Genomic DNA, 25606 nt, shown 5'->3' on the forward strand with positions numbered 1-25606 from the left:
GAAATTAAGCTTCATGTTACTATGGACCCTGTCAGGTGGCTCTAATAGTCAGTGATTTGAGAGGATTCCGTATTTTGTTCATTATAATTCTACAATTCGATAACAGCTTCCTCGCCACATACCCCACACACTTACCAGGGAGATTGACTTCCATCAAGTATTTCATACACAAGATGTTTGGATGAAGATAGCAGTCTTCAGTTATGTCTGGAAAACGTGGCAAATCTAAGAATTTGGCAATTTCAATCATCTTTTTATAGATATCCTCATAGGTAGGCCAAGACTGAAATAAAAGATAATCAAGGTAGCAACTTTTGCAACATAAATTACTTTTAGAAAATATTTTCTGATTTTAAAAGTAATACGTATTCACTGAATAAAATTTGGAATGTGGAGAAAAGCATTAAGAGGAAAACACCCATAAATCCTTACTATCCTCTTAGCAGTTTAAAACAGTAATAACGCTAAATAAAAAGGCCACTAAAAATCCATTTGGCTCATAAAACTCCTACTGGCCTTCCCCATGACAGAGAGAAATCCTTACTTCTTGCCAGTCACAGAAGAACCTGGGGGAAGGGACAAAGCTGTGACCCAAACCGGAGTTACAGAGCCATCGTGTCTGCTCTGCTGCACGATCTCCCTCCCACATCTCCTCGCCATACCCTCTCATTCACCTTCAAATTCATGGCCACCAAGTTTAGCTTACTGTTTCACTATGTTCACATGCTTCTGCGTGGGCGGTAATACTAAGGCTTAAGTCTAATAGGTAAAAATGCACAACTCAACTTCTCCCATATAACTGCATGTAAGATTCTCTTATAGAATTCAGGAAAATCTATGAGCTATTATTAAGAAATGTATGCTGTTCACTTTCAGATCACCCCCGTAGTTTAAATGGTATGCTATTTTTATTTTTGCCATTTATAAACATCTTTGAAATTAATACTACATATAATTTTGCCTCATTGACTCATCCATTCACATAAAAAATGTTAAATCTAGAGTCTATGCGAGGTACTTTGGGAAAGGTAAAGATGAATAAAACAATGCCTTCAAGGAGTTTATAACCCAGAAAGGTGTGTGAAAGGTGTGTGAAAATAACCACAGTATAAAAACAGAAAGTTATCAAGTAACTCAAGTAAGATTTTTTTTTTAAGGCTTATGGAATTTCAGAGAAACTAACATTTCTGATATGGTAGGACCCTGTTAAAATAGGGCCTAAAGACAAACATTTTGGCAACCTGGTTGGCAGTGTTAAAGTTGAACATGTGCACATTCTTTGGTGAAGCAACTCCACTCCTAGCTACATATCCCCAACAGAAATGTACATGATGTCCACATAAAGACACGTGCCAGAACATTCTTAATAACGCTATTTTCAAAAGCCCTAAGCTGGAAACTACCCAAATACCATTAACGATAAGTAAATTTTGATATAGTCTCATAAAGGAGCACTTTGCAGCAAGGAAATGACCGCTCTGCCTGCAACGACATGGATGAATCTTCAAGACATCACGTTAAAAGAAAGAAGCCAGGTGCAGTAGAGAACGATCCATGCATATAAAGTACAGAACCCAGCAACTCGGCACCAAGCTTCTACGGAGTGAGCAGTCAGGACAGTGATCACTCTGGAGTGGGGGCGGGGGGAACGACTAGAGTGAACACAAGGGTGGAGTTACAGAGGTGCGAGTAATGCTGTTGCTCCCTGTAGCAATGTTGCCTTTTCCGTTTTTTTCAAATGTTGAGATAGAGTGATTCTACTTGTACACTGAAATATTGTACATTGTATTCTAATCTGTGAATTTAAAAGAGAAAAAAGGAAATCAAATCTCATTGACCTTTGAGATGAACTGGTCTTTTTTCTTTATAAAATTACTTCATTTAGAACAGTTGCTTCATTTTGCACAAGATTTGAAGTATCTTTTCAAGTTAAGACAATTTTAACATTACCGACAAGATTTATGGCAATTCTAATCCTTTTAAATAATGCAGGCAGGATGTATAATTAAGCATTTTTATCTGCAAACAAAATAAACACCAGAGCAGTGAATGTTCCCCTTAGAAAAAAAATAATCTCAAAAAACCAATTTGATGTATGATAAATTCATGACTAGTATCATGTACGATAAGTTCATGGCTGTAAGGTCCTTAATGAAAAGCAATCTGGGAAGCTAAGAAGATCTAATATATTTTCAAATGTCCACACTAAAAGCTGGTAGGTCAAACTAAATATCTGGTGACAAATAGGCTACCGTTCTTTCACCTATGAACAGAGGGTAAACTAATTATTAATAATGCAAATCTACAGATTTATATTATAGTTTACAATTGATTCTAGATTCTCCTAATCTCCATTCCATAGGGCAGACTTCACTTTCAAGTTTTTCATTTATTTTTAAACAGACTTTTCCTTTTTGACTAACACTGAAAAGCTTTTATCAAAAGGCGGCTAGACGGTTTTCAGTATCCTTCCACTTAATGTTTACCAATCTTCTACAACTGTTACACACATAGGTTGTTTCTAATTTTTACACTACTATAAATAATGCCATGGAGGTATTCTAGTAACACTTAAATTTGATTATAAAAATAATACATGCTCATTACAGAAAAGTTATGAAATATAAAATACTGTAATAAAGACAATAAAAAATGCTCATAACTTAGGGAAAGCCACTGTTAGGATGTTGGAGGACTTTTCTCTCAGCCCTCTGGGGCATATTCACATTTATAACACCGGGATTTCAATTCGACAGCGTCTTTGACAACTCCGCTTGAGTATCTTTCCACTGTGTCAAATGTACACGCTCCAAACTGAGTTATTTCTCTTCCATACCCCCACTTTTAGTCCTCCGTTGGTATCCCTTACCAAGCCACAAAAACCCAACATTTGGAACTCGTCCTTGACAGTTCCGTTTCTTACACACCACGTGCACACAGACTCTTTGCCTCAAGGCTGGGTCTGGAATGCTGCTCGTCCCCATCCCTTCCACAACCACTACCCTCCTCTAAGCCTCCATCATCCCAGTCTGGGCTCCCAACCAAACGGTATCTCCATATCCGCCTTTATCTCTTTGAAACTAGCAGCAAGAGTGATATTTCAAAATGAAATCTGACATGTCACTCCTCTACTAAAATCTAATGGTTTACCTTGCTCTCAGGCTAAGCTCCCATCTGTCTGAGAACCTTTGTACAAACCGAATTAGCTGTATAAGTTTTGTCTCCTAAATTTTCACCTAACGTTATATTTTGTGTGTATTTTCTAATGTCATGAGATAGCCTTTGAAAACATCAATTTAAGTCATTGGAAAGTATTCCCCTGTGAATCCAACATTTCCTTATTAATGGACATCTATGTTAGATATACGTTCCATGCATACATATTAAGCAGCTATTAAAAAGCAGCTATTAAAAAGGCTTTTTAAAAGCTTTTTTCATAGGCTGTTCCATGACTTAGGAAAATATTCACAGTGCAATACTGAGTGAAACTGAGTGAATACTCAGTGAAAACTGAAAAAGAAATTTGTATGTAGTCTTCAATCCTAATTTTGCAAATATGTTAGTGCACATTAAATAAGACAACTAAAATATAAATGTTAATGGCATCCGTGAGAAATTGGATTGTGGGTGATTTTTATCGCCTTCTTTATACATTTCATTGTTTTCTACATTTCTTTTAATCATTCTGAATATATTTCTTTCATAAGAAAAAAATAAATATTCAAAAACATATTACAGTAGTCTAAAAAATTACACATAGAATTACCATATGATAATGGCAATTGCGTTTCTGTGTAGATGTCTCAAAAGAACTGAAAGCAGGGACTCTAACAGATATTCGCCACTAACATTCACAGCAGCATTATTCACTACAGCCAAAGGTGAAAACAACTCAAACGTCCAAGGATGAATGGATAAACAAAATGTAATATTATTTAGCCTTAAAAAGCAGGACGCCTGGGTGGCTCAGTCGGTTAAGAGTCTGACTTCGGCTCTGGTCATGACCTCACCATCCGTGAGTTCGAGCCCCACGTGGGGCTCTGTGATGACAGCTCGGAGCCTGGAGCCTGCTTCAGAGTCTGTGTCTCCTTCTCTCTCTACCCCTCCCCCACTCACGCTGTGTCTGTCTCTCAAAAATGAATACACGTTAAAAAATTAAGGGGCACCTGGTTGGCTCAGTCAGTTAAGTGTCCGCCTTCGGCTTAGGTCATGATCTCACGGTCTATGAGTTTGAGCCCTGCGTCGGGCTCTGTGCTGACAGCTCAGAGCCTGGAGCCGGTTTCAGATTCTGTGTCTCCCTCTCTCTCTGCCCCTTCCCTGCTCACGCTCTGTCTCTCTGTCTCAAAAATAATAGAAGCATTAAAAAAAATTTTTTTTTAAAGAAATTTTCATCTCTGACACACACTACCACTTAGATATACCTTAAAAACATTCTCCCATGTGAAATAAGTCAAACATAAAAAGACAAATACTGTATTGCTTCACTTCCGTGTAGTACTAGAAGAGTCAAATCCAGAGAGGCAGAGTATAGAACAGTGGCTCTCTACCCACCCTAATTGGGGCTGGGGGGCAGGGTGCAGTGGGGAGCTGGAGTTTAATGGGGGCAGAGTTTCAGCTTGTAAAGATGAGAAAGGTCCGGAGACAGGGATGGTGGTGGTGAGTGTACTTCATTCCGCTGAACTGCACACTTAAAAATGGTTTAAATGGTAAGTTTTAAGTTATTGTTGCCACAATTGTATTTTGTTTATAATTTTGAAGTATTTTTTAACATTTATTTATTTATTTTGAGAGCAAGAGACAGAGCACAAGTGAGGGAGGGGCAGAGAGAGAGAGAGAGAGAGAGAGAGAATCCCAAGCAGGTTCCACATTATTAATGCGGAGCCCAACACAGGGTTCGATCTCCCAAACTGTGAATTCATGACCTGAGCCGAAATTAAAAGTCAGATGCTTAACCAACTCAGCCACCCAGATGCCCCTACAATTTTTAAGAAGTATAAAAAAGGAACCTAAATAACATCTGTCTAAAGGAAAAAAAAAAAAACCACAGCATATTAGAGAGGTCATAATTAGAATTAGAAAGTTGAAGATTAAAAAAATCAATATATATAAAATCTACATTCAAAATCTATTACTACTTGCTATTTCCTACCTTTATTTTAAAATACCTTAACAATAAGATGCCTTAACAATAGAACCCTATATGAGTGAGTTTATGAAGCTGTAATTATTAGATGTGTAACACTAAGGTATGGGTCTGCCTTTCCCTGAAGACAAAATTTACAGAGCAAAAAGAAAATACGGTAGCAGAATCTCTATCTAAAAACGATCACTTAACGGTTCTAGTAGAATACGGAAAGGGATGGTCTTCTTAGCGTCTCAAACGAGGGAAGATTAGAACTGAACGTGGCCACTGCACGCCATTCCTGTCCCAGAGGATGCCATCAAAAGGATCAGAATGCTCCCCTTTGCCTCTAAAGACACACAAGACACACGAAGTCCCTGCAGGGCTGGGCCATGGACTAGCCTCCCCCTACAGCCGTCTGCTCCCACTGCAACTAAGGCCAGTTAGCGGGGCCTGCGCGGCTCGCTCAGCAAAGAACCTTAGGCGGAAGGCTGGAAGCCCGGCTCCACGGCACTGTTTTAGAGAATGAGACCACAGTGAAACCTGTTTGTTCCCGTCCCACTGTCCTCAGCCCACAGAAGACTTAATGAATCTCTGACATCCAAAGAATCTTGTGCTGTATTTTATTACCTTTTGTCAAGATTTTATTTTTTAGTAATCTGCACCCAACATGAAACTTGAACCTACAACCCCAAGATCAAGAGTCACGACGCTCCACCAACTGAGCCAGCCAGGCACCGCAAAGAATCTGTACTTTGCACAAGTTCGCCAGGATATTCTTAGGCACCCCCCCCCCCCCATAATAAAATGCAGTGGTTTTCCACCCTGATCCTTCCTGCAGCCTGGAAGAGTGCCTTGGATGTCGTTCCCCCACGAGCTTGAAAAGAGCAGTGTGCCCACGAATCCCAGGGCCGGTCAGGATATCGTGGGAGGTCAGGAACAAAAGAAAGCCTCCGCTGGCCTCGGTCCACTCTGTGTGGCAGCAGTGACTCTGGAAGGAGTGGGAGTGAGGGAAACCAAGAACACCTGTTCTTCTTACACTCCCCTGAGCCCTTCGGCTGCACTGAAACCCGCCAGATTCTTCTTCTAACAAAGATTGCACAAGCAATCCCGAGAGCTACCTGTGGCCTACAGAGCGAGGGGGTGCGCGGAGCTAGGGGGAAGCTGGAAGACCCGAACGCCTGCATCTGGAGCCGCTCCAGGAGTGTCTGACAGCTCTGGGCGGTCCTTTCCCTCCTCCAACCAACGGGGACCTAGTCTCACAAAGGGTGTTAAGACAGCTCGGAGGCAGGATGAATCATCTTGGCAAAGTGCCACTCAGTGGGTCTGGCTGAACTCGCATTACATCTTTTCTTTCTACTCATTCAGTCAGAGAGAAGATCAGAATGTTGCTGATCAACATTCAAAATACTGGAGATGTACTTCAGAACGAATTTCCAGTTTCCTCCTTATCCCTTCTTGCTGAGTCTAGCGAGGGATGACGAAATGCCTAATTCTTGAGAGGATTTAGAAACACTGTCAAGGAGCACGGCAGAATAACATGGGTATGACATACTCTCTGTGTAGAAACCGGTCTGTGGGTTTAACATCTAGAAAAATAAGGAAAAGCAGTGCAGAAAAGATGGACCACCCTACTGTCTCCAAGTCCTCTGCAGAATAAACAGTATAACAGAGACAGGTATGTCTAGGCCCAGCTCCAGTTCAAGCGGCGATCTGATTATTTGGGGCTCTGCATCGAGAGGGTGTCCCTGGAAGAGACTACAGTTTAGTTTATTCCACCGGGAGAACTGAGAGACTTTTTCTAGAAGTAAACAATGCTTTGAATCAGCACGGTGCTCCAGAAACGTTAAGTCAAACATACAGCAGAAGAGGCAGAAGCAGAAAAAGGAGGAGGAGGTTATCTCTAAATTTATTAAATAAATAAGAGGAAAAGCCTATCTACCTGGAGTTGGGAATCACAACTCAGCAAAAGGAGACGGTGTGAAACACTAAAACTTAACTCGCACACCTTAACCTCTTCTGAGCTTTGCTCTTCAGGGAGGGTGACGGCAGGAAGAGTCAGGTGCTCCAAGTCTCCGGCTCGGAGAAAGAAAACAAACCACATCGACGGTCTCTGGGTTCTGGATTCTGTTCCCCCTGGTTTGAGTTCTGCCAGATTTGTCATTATGGGGACACAGGGGCCCACTTAAGGGCAACGGAACAACTTAATGGAGAAAAAGAGATCACCTAGGATAAAGGTTTAAGGGTCTTTAAAGCTCTTTTCGGGAGTGGTGGTTTGTTTTTAAGGTGTGCTCAACTGTCTAGAATAACAAAAACAAAACAAAACCAAACACAGAAGAAGAAACAGTCCCAGCAACCCACACACAAAACACTGGCATTATCTCCAACGCCATCTCCTAGAACAATCGCACCTTTTGTCGTTGCTGGTGGAGGTACAGCTGCCGAAGGAGCCAAGACTTACTGGAGAAAGCTAAGACGTGGAAGGACGAAGGAAAATGCTTCCTTTGTTAACCAAAAGCCATTTCCATTGAAAAGTTTCAACATACTATGGAACAGTGAATGCACTTTTGTGAGCAAAGGCAAAGCGTACAATGAAGAAAAGCTGTCCGTCAATTAAATAAACAGTCATCTGAAGACATCCCACCTGCCCCCTTTTTCTTGAAAAAGGAGGCGACAGGAGAGAGGGAATGCGACGTATTGCCAGATGTGGCTGAAGATGCATCTCAAAGGTATAGCAATTGTGCTCCGTAGGGCTTCCAGAGGGATACAAATTCACTTAATTACAAGAATAAGAAATCGCAAGGTTAATATGTTTTTTAAAAGGCCACAAAGCTATTAGAAATTCTTCTAGCATGCACTAAAAACAAAGTGCTTGGGAAAGCATTTTATTAAATTTCACAAATATTCCAGTGAGTTTATTTTCCTTCATGAAGCAATGCCTCCAGACAGGTAAGGACAAGCTAGAGTTTCTGTTACCCAACAGCAGGCTCTGGTGATAAACCTGATTACAATACCCTGTCAGAGGTGAACTTCCTGCTTAGCTATTTAAAAAAAAAAAAAAAAAAAAAAAAGAGTACAGTGCCTCACCCTTACTTATTATGGTTGTTTGGAAGCAAAGATTCAGCCGAGAAAAAGCTAATGCTACATGCACCTGTTAATCCAAACTTAAAACAAGACTTTCCATTACAGAGAAACACTAATAAGAAATAAAAGTAATGTCAGAAGTAATGACAAACACAGGAACATATCGTTGAAGGAGGAAGGCTAAAATGATTTCCACGGGTAATATGATTCACAAAACGGTTCACTTTGCATTTTTAGTCTGCTAAGTGGTTGTAAATCTGCCACGTAGTAACGTAAAAGACTTTTTTCTGTTCAAAGTCTAGTCTGGAAGTTTGTGGTGAACACCTTACTTTATGTGAAACAGGGTCTTGGTCTGGGGGATGAGACTATTTTAGAAATAGGTCGTCAACTTGCACAAAGACAGGCCTTATGAACAAATGCAAATTTATGAACTGATAACCAATGAGGACTCGCCAAGTCAGTGGCAAAGTAGCAATCTGTTATGGGCCCAGGATGAGAGCAGGGGAAAACCTGCTGGAGTCCTCCTTCTCAAGATGTGTCTGTTCTCCAAATATTCTCCTGATTGTTGCAAAGCAGCTAATGTTCAAATCTCACATATGTGTACTAAAGAAGCCAGTATTCTGAAAAGCAGAGGATCCCAAAATTGTTTCAGTTTGATTCTGGAAGGGCTATGTGATTATTTCCACAGCAGACTGACCTTACACCCAACGTGGAAAACCTGGGTACCACTTCTCTTCTCCCGGGAACTAGCGATGAGGGGAGACCTGGGCCAAGCACGCTGGGTACCGGGGGTACTGGCCGAGGATCAAACTAAATCACAGATAATCCACGTAAGTCACTAGTTTCGCACGGCAAATATGAAGGATGACTTTCCAAAAAGAAGGTCCTCAGTGTAGCCTCACACATGTCTTTTCTGACCAAAGTAATTCATTATTGGTTTCAGTATATTGGTGAATAGTACGAATTAACTGGTAAGATTATTTATCTCACGCACTGGTTTTCGTGAGTGATACTGACACACCCATAACTGGCATTTTCGATGTCCTTGTTTATACATCAGAGTTACGTCTGTCATACACTTATTGCTAAAACATTAGTAGAATGCTTTCTTTTTTTTTTTTCACCAAATGCCACTATTTAATGGCCTCCTCATATTTTATGTAATAAATACATCTGAAAGTTTCCTACTTGGGTGGAAAAAACTCCCCAACAGATCAATTTGAAATCCCCTGAAAATAAAGTATTTAAACGTATTCTGGCTTTAGCTATTTCAAATCATTTAATCAATAAACAAAGACTGAATCCTTACCATGTATACGGAATTATATTAGGTCTTATGGATAAAAAATAATAGAAGCATTAAATATGGCTCAAAGAATAGTCGGGGATGCAGGACACATACAAACAAACCCATGTATCCCATATTGCCTTTTATTCCTGTTTGAGAAATTCTATTTGGACAACCCTCTAGCTGCCTTTAAAATCTGAAAAATACAAAAGAATACATGTAACACATTTGTAATCTTGAAGCCTGATAATAAAAAGAACACCCATGAATCCACTACCTGACTTAAGAACTAGAAAATCCCCAACACCGTTGTACCTACCGGTATATTCCTTCCCTCCCCTTCCACTGCCTCCCCTCCCTCTAGAGGCATAACTAGTATCCTGAAGTTGCTCATCACAAACTTACTTTTTTTTTTTAATTTTTTTAAGCTTTATTTATTTTTGGGAGAGAGAGAGAGAGAGACAGAGCGAGTGGGGGAGGGGCAGAGAGAGAGGGAGACACAGAATCCGAAGCAGGCTCCAGGCTCTGAGATGTCAGCATAGAGCCCGACGCGGGGCTCGAACCCACAAACCGTGAGATCATGACCTGAGCCGAAGTCAGACGCCTAACTGACTGAGCCACCCAGGCGCCCCTCAAACTTACTTTTAAAAAAAATAATATACACATAAACATACTTAAATAAATATATTTATTTTACCTTCTTTTTAACTTAGTGCAAATGGCATCGCACTATGTGTAGTTTTCTGAATCTTGCCTTTGATACTCAATAGAATGTTTTTTTACATTCATTCATGTTGCTTGTGGCTGTAGCTGTTTAATATACCAGTGTGTGACTGTCACTTTTCATCCATTTTCCTGTTGACATTTAGATTGTTCCTAGTTTTGTTTGCTTTGTTTTTTTCATTACCTAGCTGCCTTCTTTAGCCTTTTAGCACCAAATACAAAACTCCCACCAATAAAGAACTAGCTACGTACAGGGTGCTTGGGTGACTTAGTTGGTTAAGCGTTTCTTGATTTTGGCTCAGGTCGTGATCACGCCGTGGGATTGAGCCCCACATCAGGTTCTGTGCTGACAGCACGGAGCCCGCTTGGGATTCTCTCTCTCAACCTCGCTCTCTGCCCCTCCCCCTTTCATGCTTGCTCTCTCTTGCTCAAAAATAAACAAATAAATAAACATTAAAAAAATTTTTTTTTAAATAAAGAACTAGTGGGGTGCCTGGGTGGCTCAGTCAGTGAAACATCAGACTTCGGCTCGGGTCATGATCTCACTGCTTACGAGTTCGAGCCCTGCGTCGGGCTCTGTGCTGACAGCTTGGAGCCTGCAGCTTGCTTCACATTCTGTCTCTGTCTCTCTACCCTTCCCCTGCTCACACTCTGTCTCTCTTTAATATAAATAAACATTAAAAAAATTAAAAACAAATAAAAAATAAAAACAAATAAATAAACCGTGACATATTGTCTGGTTCAGTTCTTAGAAAAATGAAGAGTTAACTAAATTGTAGTTATGTAAAAGAAGATCTCTCTTCTTAGAAAATATACACTAAAATATTTAGGGCTAATGGGCCATGATAGATATAACTTACCCTCAATGATTCAGATATAAAATTGCATAGATAGGTAGCTAGACAGACAGTGAGAACAGCACAAATGATAAAACAAGTGGAATAAAATGTTAACAGCAGTTGAGGATACATGGGTGTTCTTTGTACTATTTTTATTTTTGCAACTTTTCTGTAAATCTAAAATTCTTCCAAAATAAAAAGTTTTCCAAAAAAATGTTCTCAATATGAGCAAAAAAGGCAAAGTACAATGGTTATTGCTACCAAGACATAATCTCATATTATTTTTATGTTTACACTTTCCACCAAAATCTCTAAGAAATTACTCCTCTATCTTACCCCGTCCCCTCACTCAAGAGTAACTTAAAAACAGTCAACAAGAGAGATTATTTCTAGGGCAAGTATTTTGTGTAAACAAAAGCCTATAACCATGACCTTCCAATAACACAGTCCAGCTGGGTGAAAATTTTTAAACAAAGATCATACTAGTCATAACATTCATGAATAGAAATTATAATTTTGTTTAAAAATCCAAGAATGAATGAGCAGTGAGATACTTTAGGCATTCAAGTAAGAATTTTTTTAGGTAATGCTCATATAAAACACATTTGACTACTGAGTCTACTTGTAAATGTCTACAAATTAGTATCTGGCATACTTCCATTTCCACTCACCAAGGATTAAATACAATGGGAATTGACTTTCCACCATAAACAGGGAAGTAGAAAAAATCCATGAAATAACAGTTTCAGACAATGGACACAGGAAGCATAGGACTATAATCCCTGAAAGAAGAGAAGTGAAAGGCCCAGTTCACTGCCTGGAGACGGTCTCCAAGCTGCAGTGCAGGGAGTGGGGAGTGAGACAGAGCCCTGTGGTCTTGCTGAGTTGAGGAGACAGAGACTGGTGCTCCCGAAAGCCGAGGTGGCTATAATTTGCAGGCAGAGTACCAGCGAGGATAAAACCACACACAGAGAGAACTCTGGAGATCTGCAAAGAGGTCCTCTCAAGTCTTTGGCTGAGTGCTGATTCATGCATGTGTGAGGAAAAACCCAAGGCCGATGGGGCAGGGATGGGGGGGTGTGGGGGGAGAAATCACTGGATTTTTTTCCAATGAATCCAAATAATTCCCAGAGCTCATACAAGACACCAGCTGCAGTAGAAAGACTTCATAATACTGGGTGTATTGGATAGAACTTTCTGAGGGAGTATACCACAGTAGCAGGGTTAGGTTAGTCCCAGAATAAAGGCCTTAGACCAGCAATGAAAAAGCTTAAAAACAAGCTTCTAAAAGATCAAACTGATCTCTAAATTACCTAATTATACACCAAAACAAAGATCCAGTATTCAACAACATAAAATTCACAATGTCTGCATCCAGTCAAAAGTTACCAGGCATGAAAAGAAGGAAAATATGACACATAATGAAGAGACAGGCCAATCAATAGAAACAGACCCAGCAATAACAGAGACAATAGAATAAGTAGACAAGAACCTTAAAATAGCTATTATAAATACTGGCAATATACTCAAGGACGTAAAAGAAAACAAGCATAACAAGGGAAATGGAAAAAATAAAACTAAAGTGAAATTTCTAGAAATGAAAATAAGAAGGTTCTGAAATCAGAGCCACACTCATTGGGTTTAACAGCAGATTAGACATTCAAGAAGTAAAGATCAGGGAATTTGAAGACATGACCATATCCCAAACAAACACACTGGGAAAGAAGATATAAAAACCAAACAAACAAATAGACCAAGAGCCAGAAGCCTTAGTGAGCTGTGGACAATATTAAGTGTTCTAACATGGAATTGGCATCCAAGAAAAAAATCAAGGGGAGGGCAGAAAAAAATATGTAAAGAAATAATGAAGGAAAAATTTCCAAATTTGATACAAACTATACACCCACAGATCTAAGGTCAATGAACCTCAAGCATAAGAAACATAAAGAAAACCACGCCAAGGCACATCGTAATCCAACTGATGAAAACAAGTGATAAAAAGAAAATCTTAAAAAGCAGCTAGAGGAAAAAAGACACATTTCATAAAGAATAGAAAAGACAAGAATCAGAAATCAGGGAGGCCTATATGTGACAAACCCACAGCTAACAGCATACTCAACGATGAAAAGCTAAAACCTTTTCCTCTAAGATCAGGAACAAGACAAGGATGCCCGCTCTCACCACTTTTATTTCACATTATATTAGAAGTCCTGGCTAAAACAATTAGGCAGGAAAAAGAAAGAAATTGCATCAGATCAGAAAGGAAGAAGTAAAGCCATCTCTATTTGCAGATGACACGGTACTATATATAGAAAACCCTAAAGCTTCCACCAAAAAACTATTAGAACGAGTAAAGAAATTCAGTAAATTGCAGGATACAAAATCAATACATGAAAAACAGTTGTGTTTCTATACACTAACAGAAAACTATCAGAAAGAAACGAGTTCTGTACACTGAAAACTGTAAGACACTGATGAAAGAAAGTGAAGACACAAGTAAATGGAAAGATATGCTGTGCAAGTGGGGTAGAAGGATTACTACCGTCAAAATGTCCATATACCCAAAGCAATCTACAGATTTAATGCAATTCGTATCAAAATTCCAATGTCATTTTTCACTGAAATAGAAAAAAACAATCCTAAAATTTGTATGGAACCACACAAGATCCCAAATAGGCAAAAACAATCTTTAGAAATAAGAACAAAGCTGAAGGCATCACACGTTCTGATTTCAAACTATGTAACAAAACTATAGTAATCAAAACAGTATGGTATTGGCATAAAGACAGACACACAGATCAAAGGAACAGAATAGAGGGCCCAGAAATAAACCCATGCATATACAGTCAATTAATTTACAACAAAGGAGCCAAGAATATCTATGGGGAAAGGACAGTGTCTTCAATAAATGGTGCTGGGAAAATTGGAAAGCCACATGCAAAAGAAGGAAACTGGACCACTATTTAACATCATACACAAAACCCAACTCAAAATGGATGAAAGACTTAAATTTAAGACCTGAAATCATGAAACTCCTAGAAGAAAACATAAGGGGTAAGCTCTTTGACTTCAATCTTGGCAATGACTTTTTGGGGTTGACAACCCCCCTCCAAAAAAAAAAGGTGCAAAAATAAACAAGTAGGACCACAGTAAACTAAGAAGCTTCTACACAACAAAGGGAACCACCAACAAAGTGAAAAGGCAAGCTATGGAATGGGGAAAAAATATTTGCAAATCCTGTATCTGATGAGGGGTTAATATCCAAAAAAATATAAGGAACTCACATACCTTCATAGCATAAACAAAAAAATCTGATTAAAAAAGGAGCAGAGGAACTGAACAGACATTTTTCCAAAGAAGATATACCAGTGAACACCAGGTACATGAACAGGTGCTCAACATCACTAATCATCAGGGAAATACAAACTAAAACCACATGGAGATGTCACCTCACACCTGTTAGAGTGGTTACTATCAAAAAGACAAGGTAACAAATGTTGGCGAGATTGTGGAAGAAAAGGGAACACTTGTGCACTATTGGTGGGAATGTAATTTGGTGCAGCCACTAAGAAAAATAGTATGGAGGTTCCTCGAAAAACTGAAACTATAACTACCATACGATCCATCAATTCCATTTCTGGGCATACACGCACAGGAAATGAAAACACGGGGGCGCCTGGGGGGTCTCAGCTGGTTAAGCAACCAACTCTTTGTTTTGGCTCAGGTCACGGTTCATGGGATCGAGCCCTGCATCGGGCTACTGTGCTGACAGTGCAGAGCCTGCTTGGGATCCTCTCTCTCCCCCTCTCTCTCTCTCTGCCCCTCCAGTGCTCGCTCTCTCTCGAAATAAATAAATAAACTTAAAATAAAAAAGTACGCTGGACACCAGAGAATGGGAGCAGGGAAGTACAACACATGAGGTGGACTGTGAGAAGCTGAAGATGAATATTAGGAGTTCTAGAACAATCTCACACATGCAAAGCCCACAGAGCTACAGTTAATACACTGATGGTGGCGAATAGAATCATAAAAAAAAAAAGTCAATTCAAAGAAGGCAGGAGAACAAGGAAAAAAATAAAAACTAGCTGGGACAAATAACAGCAAGGTGGTAGATGTAAACCCAATCATATTTATAATTACATTAAATGTCAACGGTCTAAACATAGAATTATTTTAAAACATGTAATTATAAGGCAGAGAATATCAGACTACATAAAAAAAAAATCAAGACCACCACATACTGTCTACCGGGAAGCCACTTTAATTTTTTTTTTTTTAAGCGCCAGCAGGCATGAGCGTGCATGGGAGAGAGAGAGAGAGAGAGAGAGAGAGAGAGCGCGCACAAGCAGGGGAGGGGCAGCGGAAGAGGGAGGGGGAGACTCCTAACCAGGCTCCGAGCTCAGCACGGAGCCAGATGTAGGGCTCAATCCCACAACCGTGTGATCATGACCTGTGCCTGGATAAAGAGCTGGATGCCCAACCAAGTGACCCATCCAGCACTCCCCAGGAAGCCACTTTATTTATTTGTTTGTTTGTTTTTAATATTTATTTCTGAGAGAGAGAGAGAGACAGAGCGTGAGCAGGGCAGGGGTAGAGAGACAGGGAGAGACAGAATCCAAAGCAGGCTCCAGGCTCCAAGCTGTCAGCGCAGAGACTGACACAGGGCTCAAACCCACAAACCACGCAAGATCGTGACCTGAGCCGAAGTCGGGTGCTTAACTGACTGAGCCACCCAGGTGCCCCAGAAGCCACTTTAAAAATAAAGATGTAGAGAGGTTAAAAAATTTGTTTAAGATATATTAGGCAAATAATTTTTTTTAAAAAATTGAACTGGCTATATTAACACTGAACAAGGTAGATATAAAAGCAATTCTTATCAGGGGTGGGAGGGCTGGGAGGAAGGACGTTACATAGTGAAAAGAGTCAATTCATCAAGGCAAAATATCCTAGTTGTTATGCACCTAGTACCTGAGCTCCAAAATACTTGAAGCAAAAACTGATAGAACATGAAAGAAAAGGTGGTCATCATGGTTTTAGATTTAAATACGCCTCTCATGGTAACTGATAGGATGAGCAAAAATTAGTCTCAGAGTACAAGTAAAACATGCAAGTAAACATTAACTCATTTTGCTTCTTTTAAAAAAATTTTTTTAACGTTTATTTTTTGAGAGAGAGACAGAAGCGAGTGGGGGATGGGGAAGAGAGAGAGGGAGACACAGAATCTGAAGCAGGCTCCGGGCTCTGGGCTGTCAGCACAGAGTCGGACACGGGGCTCGAACCCACGAACCGTGAGATCATGATCTGAGCCTTAAGTTAGACCCTTAACCGAGTGAGCCACCCAGGAGCCCCTCATTTTGCTTCTTAATTTACAAAATATTTATTAAGTCTCAAATTATAAAAACTTAGGGGGCGCAGAGAACAGTCTAGATTTGATACAATAGTGAGAACATAATATTTCAGGCTGAAAACCCGAATCACCAGCAGATATAAACGTGGCTCTAACAGTTGCAGGCAATCCTTCCCACACTGCCTATGAGGGCAAAGCCACTCTTAGCTAAAGGCTTAAGCCAGTCTTCTGGGAAACGTAAGCCACACTGGCTACGACAACAGCAGTTTCTTGATTGTGTGCCCTGTCACTCTTGCAGTCATTTACACATTTGGCAATAAGGGGATCTATTGCTATTCGAAAGGACAAGGTATATATTTTTCAAAATAATTATTTTTTATGGAGTGAAGTTTGAGTGTCTCTGTGAGTATAAAGTGAAACCAAATTTCTAAATTCAAAAGGAAATTACTGGTTAGCCACCACTCCCAAGCATATAAACTCAGCCCAGGAAGCAATATCCTCTGCAAGAAGCTGCATTTATGGTAACCAAAATTAGAAAACACTATACGGAAAAGCAAGAATCATATCCATGAACTTCCTGGCACCTCCTTTCAGAAAACGTAGAAATGTGCATATTCAAAGTGGGTTTTGTTTTATTTATTTTTAACAGAGTTTTAAGATGAAAATTTTAATTTCCAAAAATGATACATTTTTTCCCTCCCAGTAGTGTGAGGATAACTCTTCATCTTCTCCTCAGAGGAAAAGCTTTTCCATCCTGAGACCTAGAAGGTGTGTCCATTTCAACGTCTGTGATTCACCTGCACTTTGAATAGATTATGTCAAATAATCCTCACGAAAACCCTAATGAAGTAGGTGTTTACTTATTCCCAAATCACATCTTTTCTTAGGCCTGTTTCCTTATTGAAAAACTATAGACTAAGTGATCTATAAATTTTCCTCCAGTTTTAATATTTCATGATCCATATAAAAGATCCCAGTGTCTATTTCTAAGAAGCTTACGATGTGGTTAGGGAGTTAAATACAAGTAAATAATTTTAGGCACTAGCAAAAAGTACAAATAACCTCAACCAAGCAACATTATCGATATAACTTGAGTGGTGAATGGTTCTGAGAAATCAGGTTAAAGCCCAGTCAGTTGGGATGTAAGACACAGAACATACTGAAGATTAAGGAAGACAAGACAGAAAGGGAGAGGAGACGGAAAGAGGGGAGAAGCAGGGGGTAGGTGGAAAGAAGGGAGGGAAAGAGAAAGAGAATTTTTTATTACCCAAGACTACACTGGGGTGATTAATGCAAAAATGCCGAGTTCCATTCGTCCCTCTAGAAAAACCACACAAATATGAAGACACAGACTGAGAATTACCAAGCTAAATGTCTTTTCCTTTCAGTGGAACACTTGAACAAGGCTCAGAAAACTAACCGTGAATAATTTTTTAGCAGTTAAATTTGAAATTACCAATTAATGAATTATACAGATTTTCAAACCAATTATTTTTTTGAGGTTTATTTATTTACTTTTGAGTGAGAGACAGAGAGAACAAGTAGGGGAGGGGCACAGAGACACAGAATCCAAAGCTGGCTCTGACAGCTCAGAGCCTGACACGGGGCTCGAACCCACGAACTGTGAGATCATGACCTGAGGTTCGTGGGTTCCAGTCCCACGCTGGGCTCTGTGCTGACAGCTCGGATTCTGTCCCCCTCCCTCTCTGCCCCTCCCCTGCTTGTGTTCTCTCTCTCTCAAAAATAAATAAACGCTAACAACAACAACAACGAAAGATGAAAAACCCATCAACCTTGAGAGCAGGCTAGTTCTGAAACTAAAAACTTGAGACAAACAGGGCTCCTAAGGTGGAAGGAACATCTTCTACTTTGTAAGTACCTCCTTGATTTTGCTCAAGTTCAGTTCCTGCACCACACCTCTGGCAAATTAGCTGGGGTCCGGAGTGCGGACTGGAGAAACAGGATGTGTCCTCTTGTCCCCAGTCCTCTAAATAAATTACCACAACCCTCCAGTCACGGAATGAATAAGTCACAGGAAGAAATGTACAGCATAGGGACTACAGCCAGTGATATTTGAATAGTGCTGTAACGGGGCGCCCGGATGGCTCAGTCGGTTGGGCCTCTGACTTCGGCTCAGGTCATGGCCTCATGGTCCGTGAGTTCGAGCCCCGCGTCGGGCTCTGTGCTGACAGCTCGGAGCCTGGAACCTGTTTCGGATTCTGTGTCTCCCTCTCTCTGCCCCTCCCCCGCTCAAGCTCTGTCTCTGTCTCTCTCAAAAATAAACATTAAGAAAAAATGTAATAGTGCTGTATGGTGACAGACGGCGGCTACGCTTGCGGTGAGCACCGCGCAACGGACAGACGTGCCAAATCACCACGCTGTATACCTGACACTAATGTCACACCGTAGGTCAAATGTACTCAAATTTAAAATTTTTTTTAATTAAAAATAAAAATACGTGATCACAACCCTGCCCAATCGGAGAAACAGACTAACCTGCCTTTTCATAAAGATCCATCTCTCAGGAAGGCCACTCTGGCCGGCCAGCCTGTGCTTCGTGCCAGGACACATGACCCACACGGGCACTGCCAGCCCAGATCATCCTCCCATCAGACCCCCTATCCTCTGCCTTCCGGTTTCGGGTGCCATCTCCACCACAGGGCCACCTCTCGGTTTTGGTAACCAGTCCGGAGCTTCTTCGCTGCCTCGATGACCTACTTCCACTTCCTGTCCCCGCGTCTCATCCAATGCTCCCTGCGTGGCGGGGTCCCACATTTGTCTCGCTCCAAACTAAGGCTACCTTGGCCATGCTGGACTATGGTCAGAGTGAGAGTGCCAGGCAAGTTGCCTAATAGCTCTGTGCCTCAGTTTCCTCATCTGTAAAATCAGGGTAGTAATAATATGTACTTCACAGGATATATGTGTAATAATACGTACTTCCTGAATAATCAAGGAGTTCATAAAATATGTAAAATGGGGCCTGGTACATAATAAGTGCTACCACTATTATTATTTCTTCTTTGTCTCTTCCAGGTTCAGTGCTGGCTGCAACCATACCCTCCTTCCTTGTGCTGCCCGTGGACGCACACCACCGCAAGTCCAAGTGCATGAGGGACTCGTCTCCTCTCTCCTGGAGATGGAATAAACGGTGACGACACAGAGGCAGCACGGGGAACCCGCCTGCAAACTTGCTTCCTCTCTTTAAATCCACAGGACCTGCTCCTGCACAACTGGTTCTAAAGTGGAGCCATTTCTGGTTTAAAACTCTAATGTTCCCTGCAGATCACTCATAGTGACCAATATTCTAAATTCAATGCAGATGTAAAATGTTACGGTCTTGTGCAAGTTTGTTTATCTGCATTTCCAATCATCCATTCACTTCTGGCTCAATGCTTCAAAATCAGTACTTTACATAATTGTGTTTTCATAGCACCTACTTCAGTGTTTTGAAGAACCAGCGTAAAAAGGAGGGCAGAGCGGCAGGCAAACAGAGCCCAAGATGACACAGTGAGGAAGAGGCTGCAAGTTCGGTAGCTCCAAGCCGGAGACTGCCAACTGTATGGCCTTGGCATTCGTTCTGTCTCCCCGAGCTGTTTGCTGAGATGTAAAATTGGGATGACAGTGAACCAGACTTATGCAGGGGTTTAGTAAGGATCACAAATGTCTCTTGAATGAAACCACAGACGATGTAAGGTGGTGAAGGTTGGGAAGGCTATAACAATAATTCCTTAAGTGGGTAAACAGAGGATAATAGTTATAGTTAGGATCCTGCAAACCTTCTGATGACGAACAAAGAGAAGATAATCTGAGCACTATAAACAGTGATAAAGACTCCTAATTAAAGGGACAGAAGCCCTTCCACGGGAGACATCTGAAGACGGATCTAGAAAAAGACTAACAAGCAAAGGACTGAAAATTGCACCTCTTGAAACAAGATAATAACTTTCTTCTCTTTTTCTCAAAAGCAACAGAGTATGCAAATAACAAAAAACATTTTTTTAACTTGAGATTACCTAAAGGTCTCTACATAACACTTCTAAAGTTCAGTCTTAACAATATACCTATTGGCAGTATGCACACCTCACGCTATAGCTGTCTTTTCAGGATACCCTAAAGGATTAGAAGAAACCACGTGAGGAAAATAAATTATGACAAACGGGCAGAACAAAAACTAGATGCCAGTTTTTAAAAAAGTGCCGACACCAAAGAGTAAGTCAGGAAAGGAATACGAATCACCATGCTGTTTTTGTGTCTTATTAGTGACCACCAAGTAAAAAAAGAAAATAACTTGCCTCTATAGCAAAGATTCCTTTGTCACGCCCATATAATTTCATCTCTTCTGGAAAATGCTGAAAAGCATTTATGTAAGGAATGTGTCCCTCTTCAACAAATCTGTATTTTGGAAAAGAAAGCTTCAGTAAGGAGTATGTACTGATTTCGCAAAGTAGACAAAAGGGCCGAAAACATCGTATTTCAAAGACAAGGTAAGACTCAGCTGAGAACGTCGTTTCTGCCACAAGATGATCAATCGGAAAATGTCAACGATTCTCTGTGCCCGCGTGTGGAGAAAGCACTTAGCCAATTATCTAATGATCTCTTAAGCTTCTAAATAGATTAAGTCTTTCTAGGAAGTATGTGTCCTACTTGTCAACTCACCACCAGGCTTGCAGACACGGCATCCTTCTACCCCTCGCTCCCCTCGCAGGACTAGCATCTGCTCTTTTACGTTTTTTTTTTTTTAATGTTTGTTTATTTTTGAGAGACAGAGGGAGACAGCGTGAACGGGAGAAGGCAGAGAGAGGGAGGGAGACCCAGAATCGGAAGCAGGCTCCAGGCTCCGAACTGTCGGCACAGCGCGCGACACGGGGCTCGAACTCATGAGCTGTGAGATCATGCCCTGAGCCGACGTCGGACGCTCACCCGACTGAGCCACCCGGGCGCCCCAGCATCTGCTCTTTTAAGTCACTTCCTCAGGGAGACCTTCCTGGGCCCAGTTTCCTCATTAGAACAGCTCCCTTGTCTACCCTCCTGTTACCAGGACCTGCCACTGGAAATAATTAAGGGAAGGGACCTTGCCCATTTGCTTATCACTCCACCCCAGTGTCCAGTACCCGGTAGCTGATCAAATATCTTGAGTAAATTATTGAGTTGAAGAAAATCGCACCTATGTATGTATATAAATACACACACATATTTATTTACAATTCATTCATTAATTCAACAGAAATTTATCGAGAACTAAAACCCAGCACTATTCGAGGCTGTGGGCACATAGCAATGAACAAAACAGGAAAATACGCTTGTTCCCGAGGAGTTTTATGTCCCGTGAAAAGAGAGGACAAACAAAACAAACAAATGGGATCTACAGTCTGTCAAGTAGGAAAAGATAGTAAGGAGAAAACTAAAGCAGGGACGAGTGCAGAGTGAGGCCTGGGGTCTTGCGACCTGGGCCATATATACGTATGCACCTGTTAGACTTTTAAAATAGGAAAATGGTTAAGGAAAATAAGATAAAGACAGGAATAAATTAGTATACAAATGTTTTGGGTCAAAGTCTCTGCTGTTGCTAGAGCTAACCTGACATCTAGTTTTTAGCCTTTTATGTGTTAAAGAATATTGATTCAACTTTAGTTTCAGATTAAAAATGTGATTTAACTTTTTAGTCTACTGAAAGTTGAGAATTAAGTAGTATGTAAAAACGGTGCTTTGTGGGGGTGCCTGGGTGGCTCAGTCGGTTGAGCGTCTGACTTTGGCTCAGGTCATGATCCCACGGTTCATGGGTTCGAGCCCCACGTCGGGCTCTGTGCTGACAGCTCGGAGCCTGCTTCGGATTCAATGTCTCCCCCTCTCTCTGCCTCTCCCCCACTTGTGTTCTCTCTCTCTCTCTCTCTCTCTCTCTCAAAAATAAATAAACATTTAAAAAAATGGTGTTTTGTGGAGTTTAATGATAAAGCAGGCTTCTTTGGAGCAGCCCTATAGGGAAAACCACCCTCACCTAGTGTTCCTTCATTTCTTTCATTTACAAAAAGTGTTTGTGCATAGTGATCGGTATTCAATTATTTTGGAGCTACATTCTTGGTTTTTTATATACAGGGCATATTACATGCTCATCATTTTTATAACTATGTAGTATTCCATGATGTGAATATATTCTTAATTTATGTAGTCATCCCCGCTATGTGATAATACATTTACGACAGCCCCGGGTGAGGGTTAGTTCAGAGGGAATAAGACCTGAAGAGCCCCCACCATGGTCCTAGCAGGACAGACAGATGGCTGTGGATGAGCCAGTACAGACAGTGCCGCAGTATCCTACAGAGGCACACGCTCAGTGCTGTAGGAGCACAGGAAGGAATATAAACCTGACCAGGGGAAACCGAGACATCCACACAGAGCAGGTTTTGGCCATCTGGGGTTTTAACAATCTTCACCATTTATAAGAGTGCTGCTCATGACCTCTTTCCAAGTTTTGTGGGTTTTTAATTTTTTTTCTTTTAGAAAAATATAGAACTTTTCCAAAAAAAGAGTCTGAATCAATCTAGGAAGCTGACAGAGGAATTGCCAGAGACCCAAAGCCTCCCATATGCCCCTCCTGACCACGTTCCCTGAAAACAGTCTCTATTTATAATTGGGAGGTGGTATTTTCCAAAAGTTTTAATCTGTGACAGGTTGGAAATTTAACAAATTGGTTCTCCATCACAGATCATTTAAGAAGTAATGCATCAGCGTTAAGCCGGGTCCACCTGCAAAACATCCGGAGCCCATGCACTGTGTTCCATTTCTGTTGCCACCACCCTAATCCAAACCACTGTCTCTTGCTTGAAATATAGCAAAAGATCTCCCAGTCCCTCTGCTTCCACCTCTGCCTACCTAGAATCCATTTTCCTCAGAGCTGCCCGAACGGTCAGAAAACGTCTCCCCTGCTAAAATCTTCCAGGGGCTTGCTATCACACTTAAAAGCCAAATTCCTAACGAGTGTGGGGTTTCCTTCTAGAGTGACGATTATCCTCTGGAAATAGAGGTGATGGTTGCACAACCTTGTAAATATACTCAAAACCCCTGAATTGCACATTTAAAAGGGTGAATGTTATTGTATGTGAATAATACCTCAATTAAAAAAAAACCCAAACTCCTACCCTGGCTTACAAAGATCTGGTCCCTGCTTATTATCTCCCTGTCCTCACCCTCCTATGACTCCTTCAAATTCTTACTCCCGTCACACGGGCCTCCTCTGCTCCTTAATCACACAGACCGTGCTCTTGCTTTGGGCCTTGGCACTGACGACCTCCGTCGACCTGGAGTTCTAGTATTTCTGATACTCACTGCTGCTCTACCCCCATTCAAAGTGCTTCTCAGTGAGGCCTTCCCTCATGGCCAGTCTCCAGTAGCCATCATCTGACTGCAATCTTCCACACAGCACTTCACTCATCATTTTTCATTTATTTCAACGCTCATCTGTTTCCTCCTCTGGTCTTGAACTTCACGAGAGCAGGAACTTGTTCTGTATGGCTCACAACTGTAATTCAAGGGTCTAGACTCTAGAATAACCCCTACGTCGAGTAGGTATTCAATAAATATTTGTGGAATGAATGCATGTTGGCTATTTTTATTACTATTGTTGTCGCTGGGGTAGTAGGCAGGCTTCTTTAAAGGCTGCCTTAAGATTTATGAATTTATTCTAAGGACTACAGACGCTGCTAACGGATTAAACCAAACAGTGACACGCAGGACGAGTATAGGAAATATGGGTACTGGGGCCAGGCTAGTAATGTATTTCCTTCAAATCAATGTTCTTTAAATACTTTTCCAAGTTTGGCAGTAGTTCTCTAGCTTTAGCATCCATGAGACTCCCCAGGATGGCTTATTAAAACAGAGGTTACCAGGCCCTACCCCCAGAGTTTCTGATCCAGAAGGTTAGAATGGGTTAGAATTTGGTTAGAATTTGCATCCCTAACAAGTTCTCAGGTGATGCTGTTGCTGCCGGTCAAGGGACCACACTTCGAGAACCTGTGACTTGGAGCTCCTTCTCTGAGAAAAACAGAGAAAGAGGATCAGTGGTAACTATCTCCTTTCCTGTTGCCCCAGGTAATTAGGCTCGGTTCCCAAATTTGTATGTCCTACAGAGCAAAATAAAAGCCCTCCAGCCAACTAGATCCAATCTCCTTGAAGGTACTTCAGAAATCTCCTTTAAGGGAGGGGAGGGAGGAGGGAGAAAGAAGGAGGGAGAGGGAGAGAGACAAAGGTGTAGGATCTTGCCCCCATCCTTCCAAACACATATAATATTCTCCCTAAGAGGAATTACCGGTGAGTACTATTTTCTACATCTTGTGAGATCTCTACCAGTCTTGTTACTCCCTTATAGATTGCCCTGGGTAGCCGGACGGCCCCTTTACTCAACTGGGTAGCTGGACAGCCCCTTTATCCAACTGGGTAGTTGGACAGCTCCTTTACCCAAGTGGGTAGTTGGACAGCCCCTTCACCCAACTCTAGCGACGTGATTTGATTGTTGTTTCTGGGTTATCGAAAGGAAAATAGAGAGACTGTAGACACGGGACCCCCTTGGGAGGTTGCTAAGTAATCCAGGTGGATTCCAAAGGGGATGGGGAGAAATGTGGTTTCACATTTGACTGACAGGATGTAATGACTGACTGCAGACGTGGAGAAAGGAAAGAGTCAAGGATTCTGAGGTTTCTGGATAGGAAGAAACGGAGTGCATGGTATTTACGAAGGAAGAAAACATGGAGAGAGAGCTGAATGGAAGACGAAACTCTTTCCGCCATGCTGATTTTCAGATACCGTAAAGACACCCCAGTAGTGTCCAACAGGCAACTGTATGTATGAATAGACGGGGTCTGACCCTCACTAGACAAGTCTGGGCTGCAGATATAAATTTGGGCGGCGTCATCATCGTATAGATGGTAATTAAAGCCTTGAGAGAAGATGAGATCACCCAGTGAAGGCATATGGAGCAAGGTGAGGTTTTTAACTTAATAGTAAAATTCACTGAATAATGGACTATCTGCATGCGGAGTTAATCACCCCTGAGAAAAGCCTTGTTATTTGGTTGATGTGGCCAAACTCAAAGGCACTATCATCATTTACTGGAGGCATTTTATTTAATCAAAGGGCCTAGTACCGATGATGGTGATGAAGACAACGAAACAATAATAACTAGCATTGAGTTCTTATTATGTGCCAGGCAC

General features: G+C 41.2%; 1 protein-coding gene and 1 non-coding gene across 4 annotated transcripts in view; one reads left to right on the forward strand and one right to left on the reverse strand.

The window, feature by feature from the left end:
- The window catches only part of TAF1B (TATA-box binding protein associated factor, RNA polymerase I subunit B), a 100605-nt gene that overhangs the window by 17148 nt on the left and 57851 nt on the right, over positions 1–25606 (reverse strand). For all 3 annotated transcript variants that reach the window (XM_053201257.1, XM_027077859.2, XM_015085310.3), the window contains 2 exons: positions 20696–20795; positions 136–283 (listed from right to left, as the gene is read on the reverse strand). In XM_053201257.1, coding sequence (XP_053057232.1) covers positions 136–283; positions 20696–20795 — 248 coding nt within the window. The remainder of the gene's footprint in view (positions 1–135; positions 284–20695; positions 20796–25606) is intronic.
- TRNAQ-UUG (transfer RNA glutamine (anticodon UUG)) lies at positions 22120–22204 on the forward strand. Its single transcript has one exon. It is a non-coding gene; the product is annotated as a tRNA-Gln (tRNA).

The sequence above is a fragment of the Acinonyx jubatus genome, chromosome A3 (assembly GCF_027475565.1).
Source record: "Acinonyx jubatus isolate Ajub_Pintada_27869175 chromosome A3, VMU_Ajub_asm_v1.0, whole genome shotgun sequence".
NCBI classification, from domain to species: Eukaryota; Metazoa; Chordata; class Mammalia; order Carnivora; family Felidae; genus Acinonyx; species Acinonyx jubatus.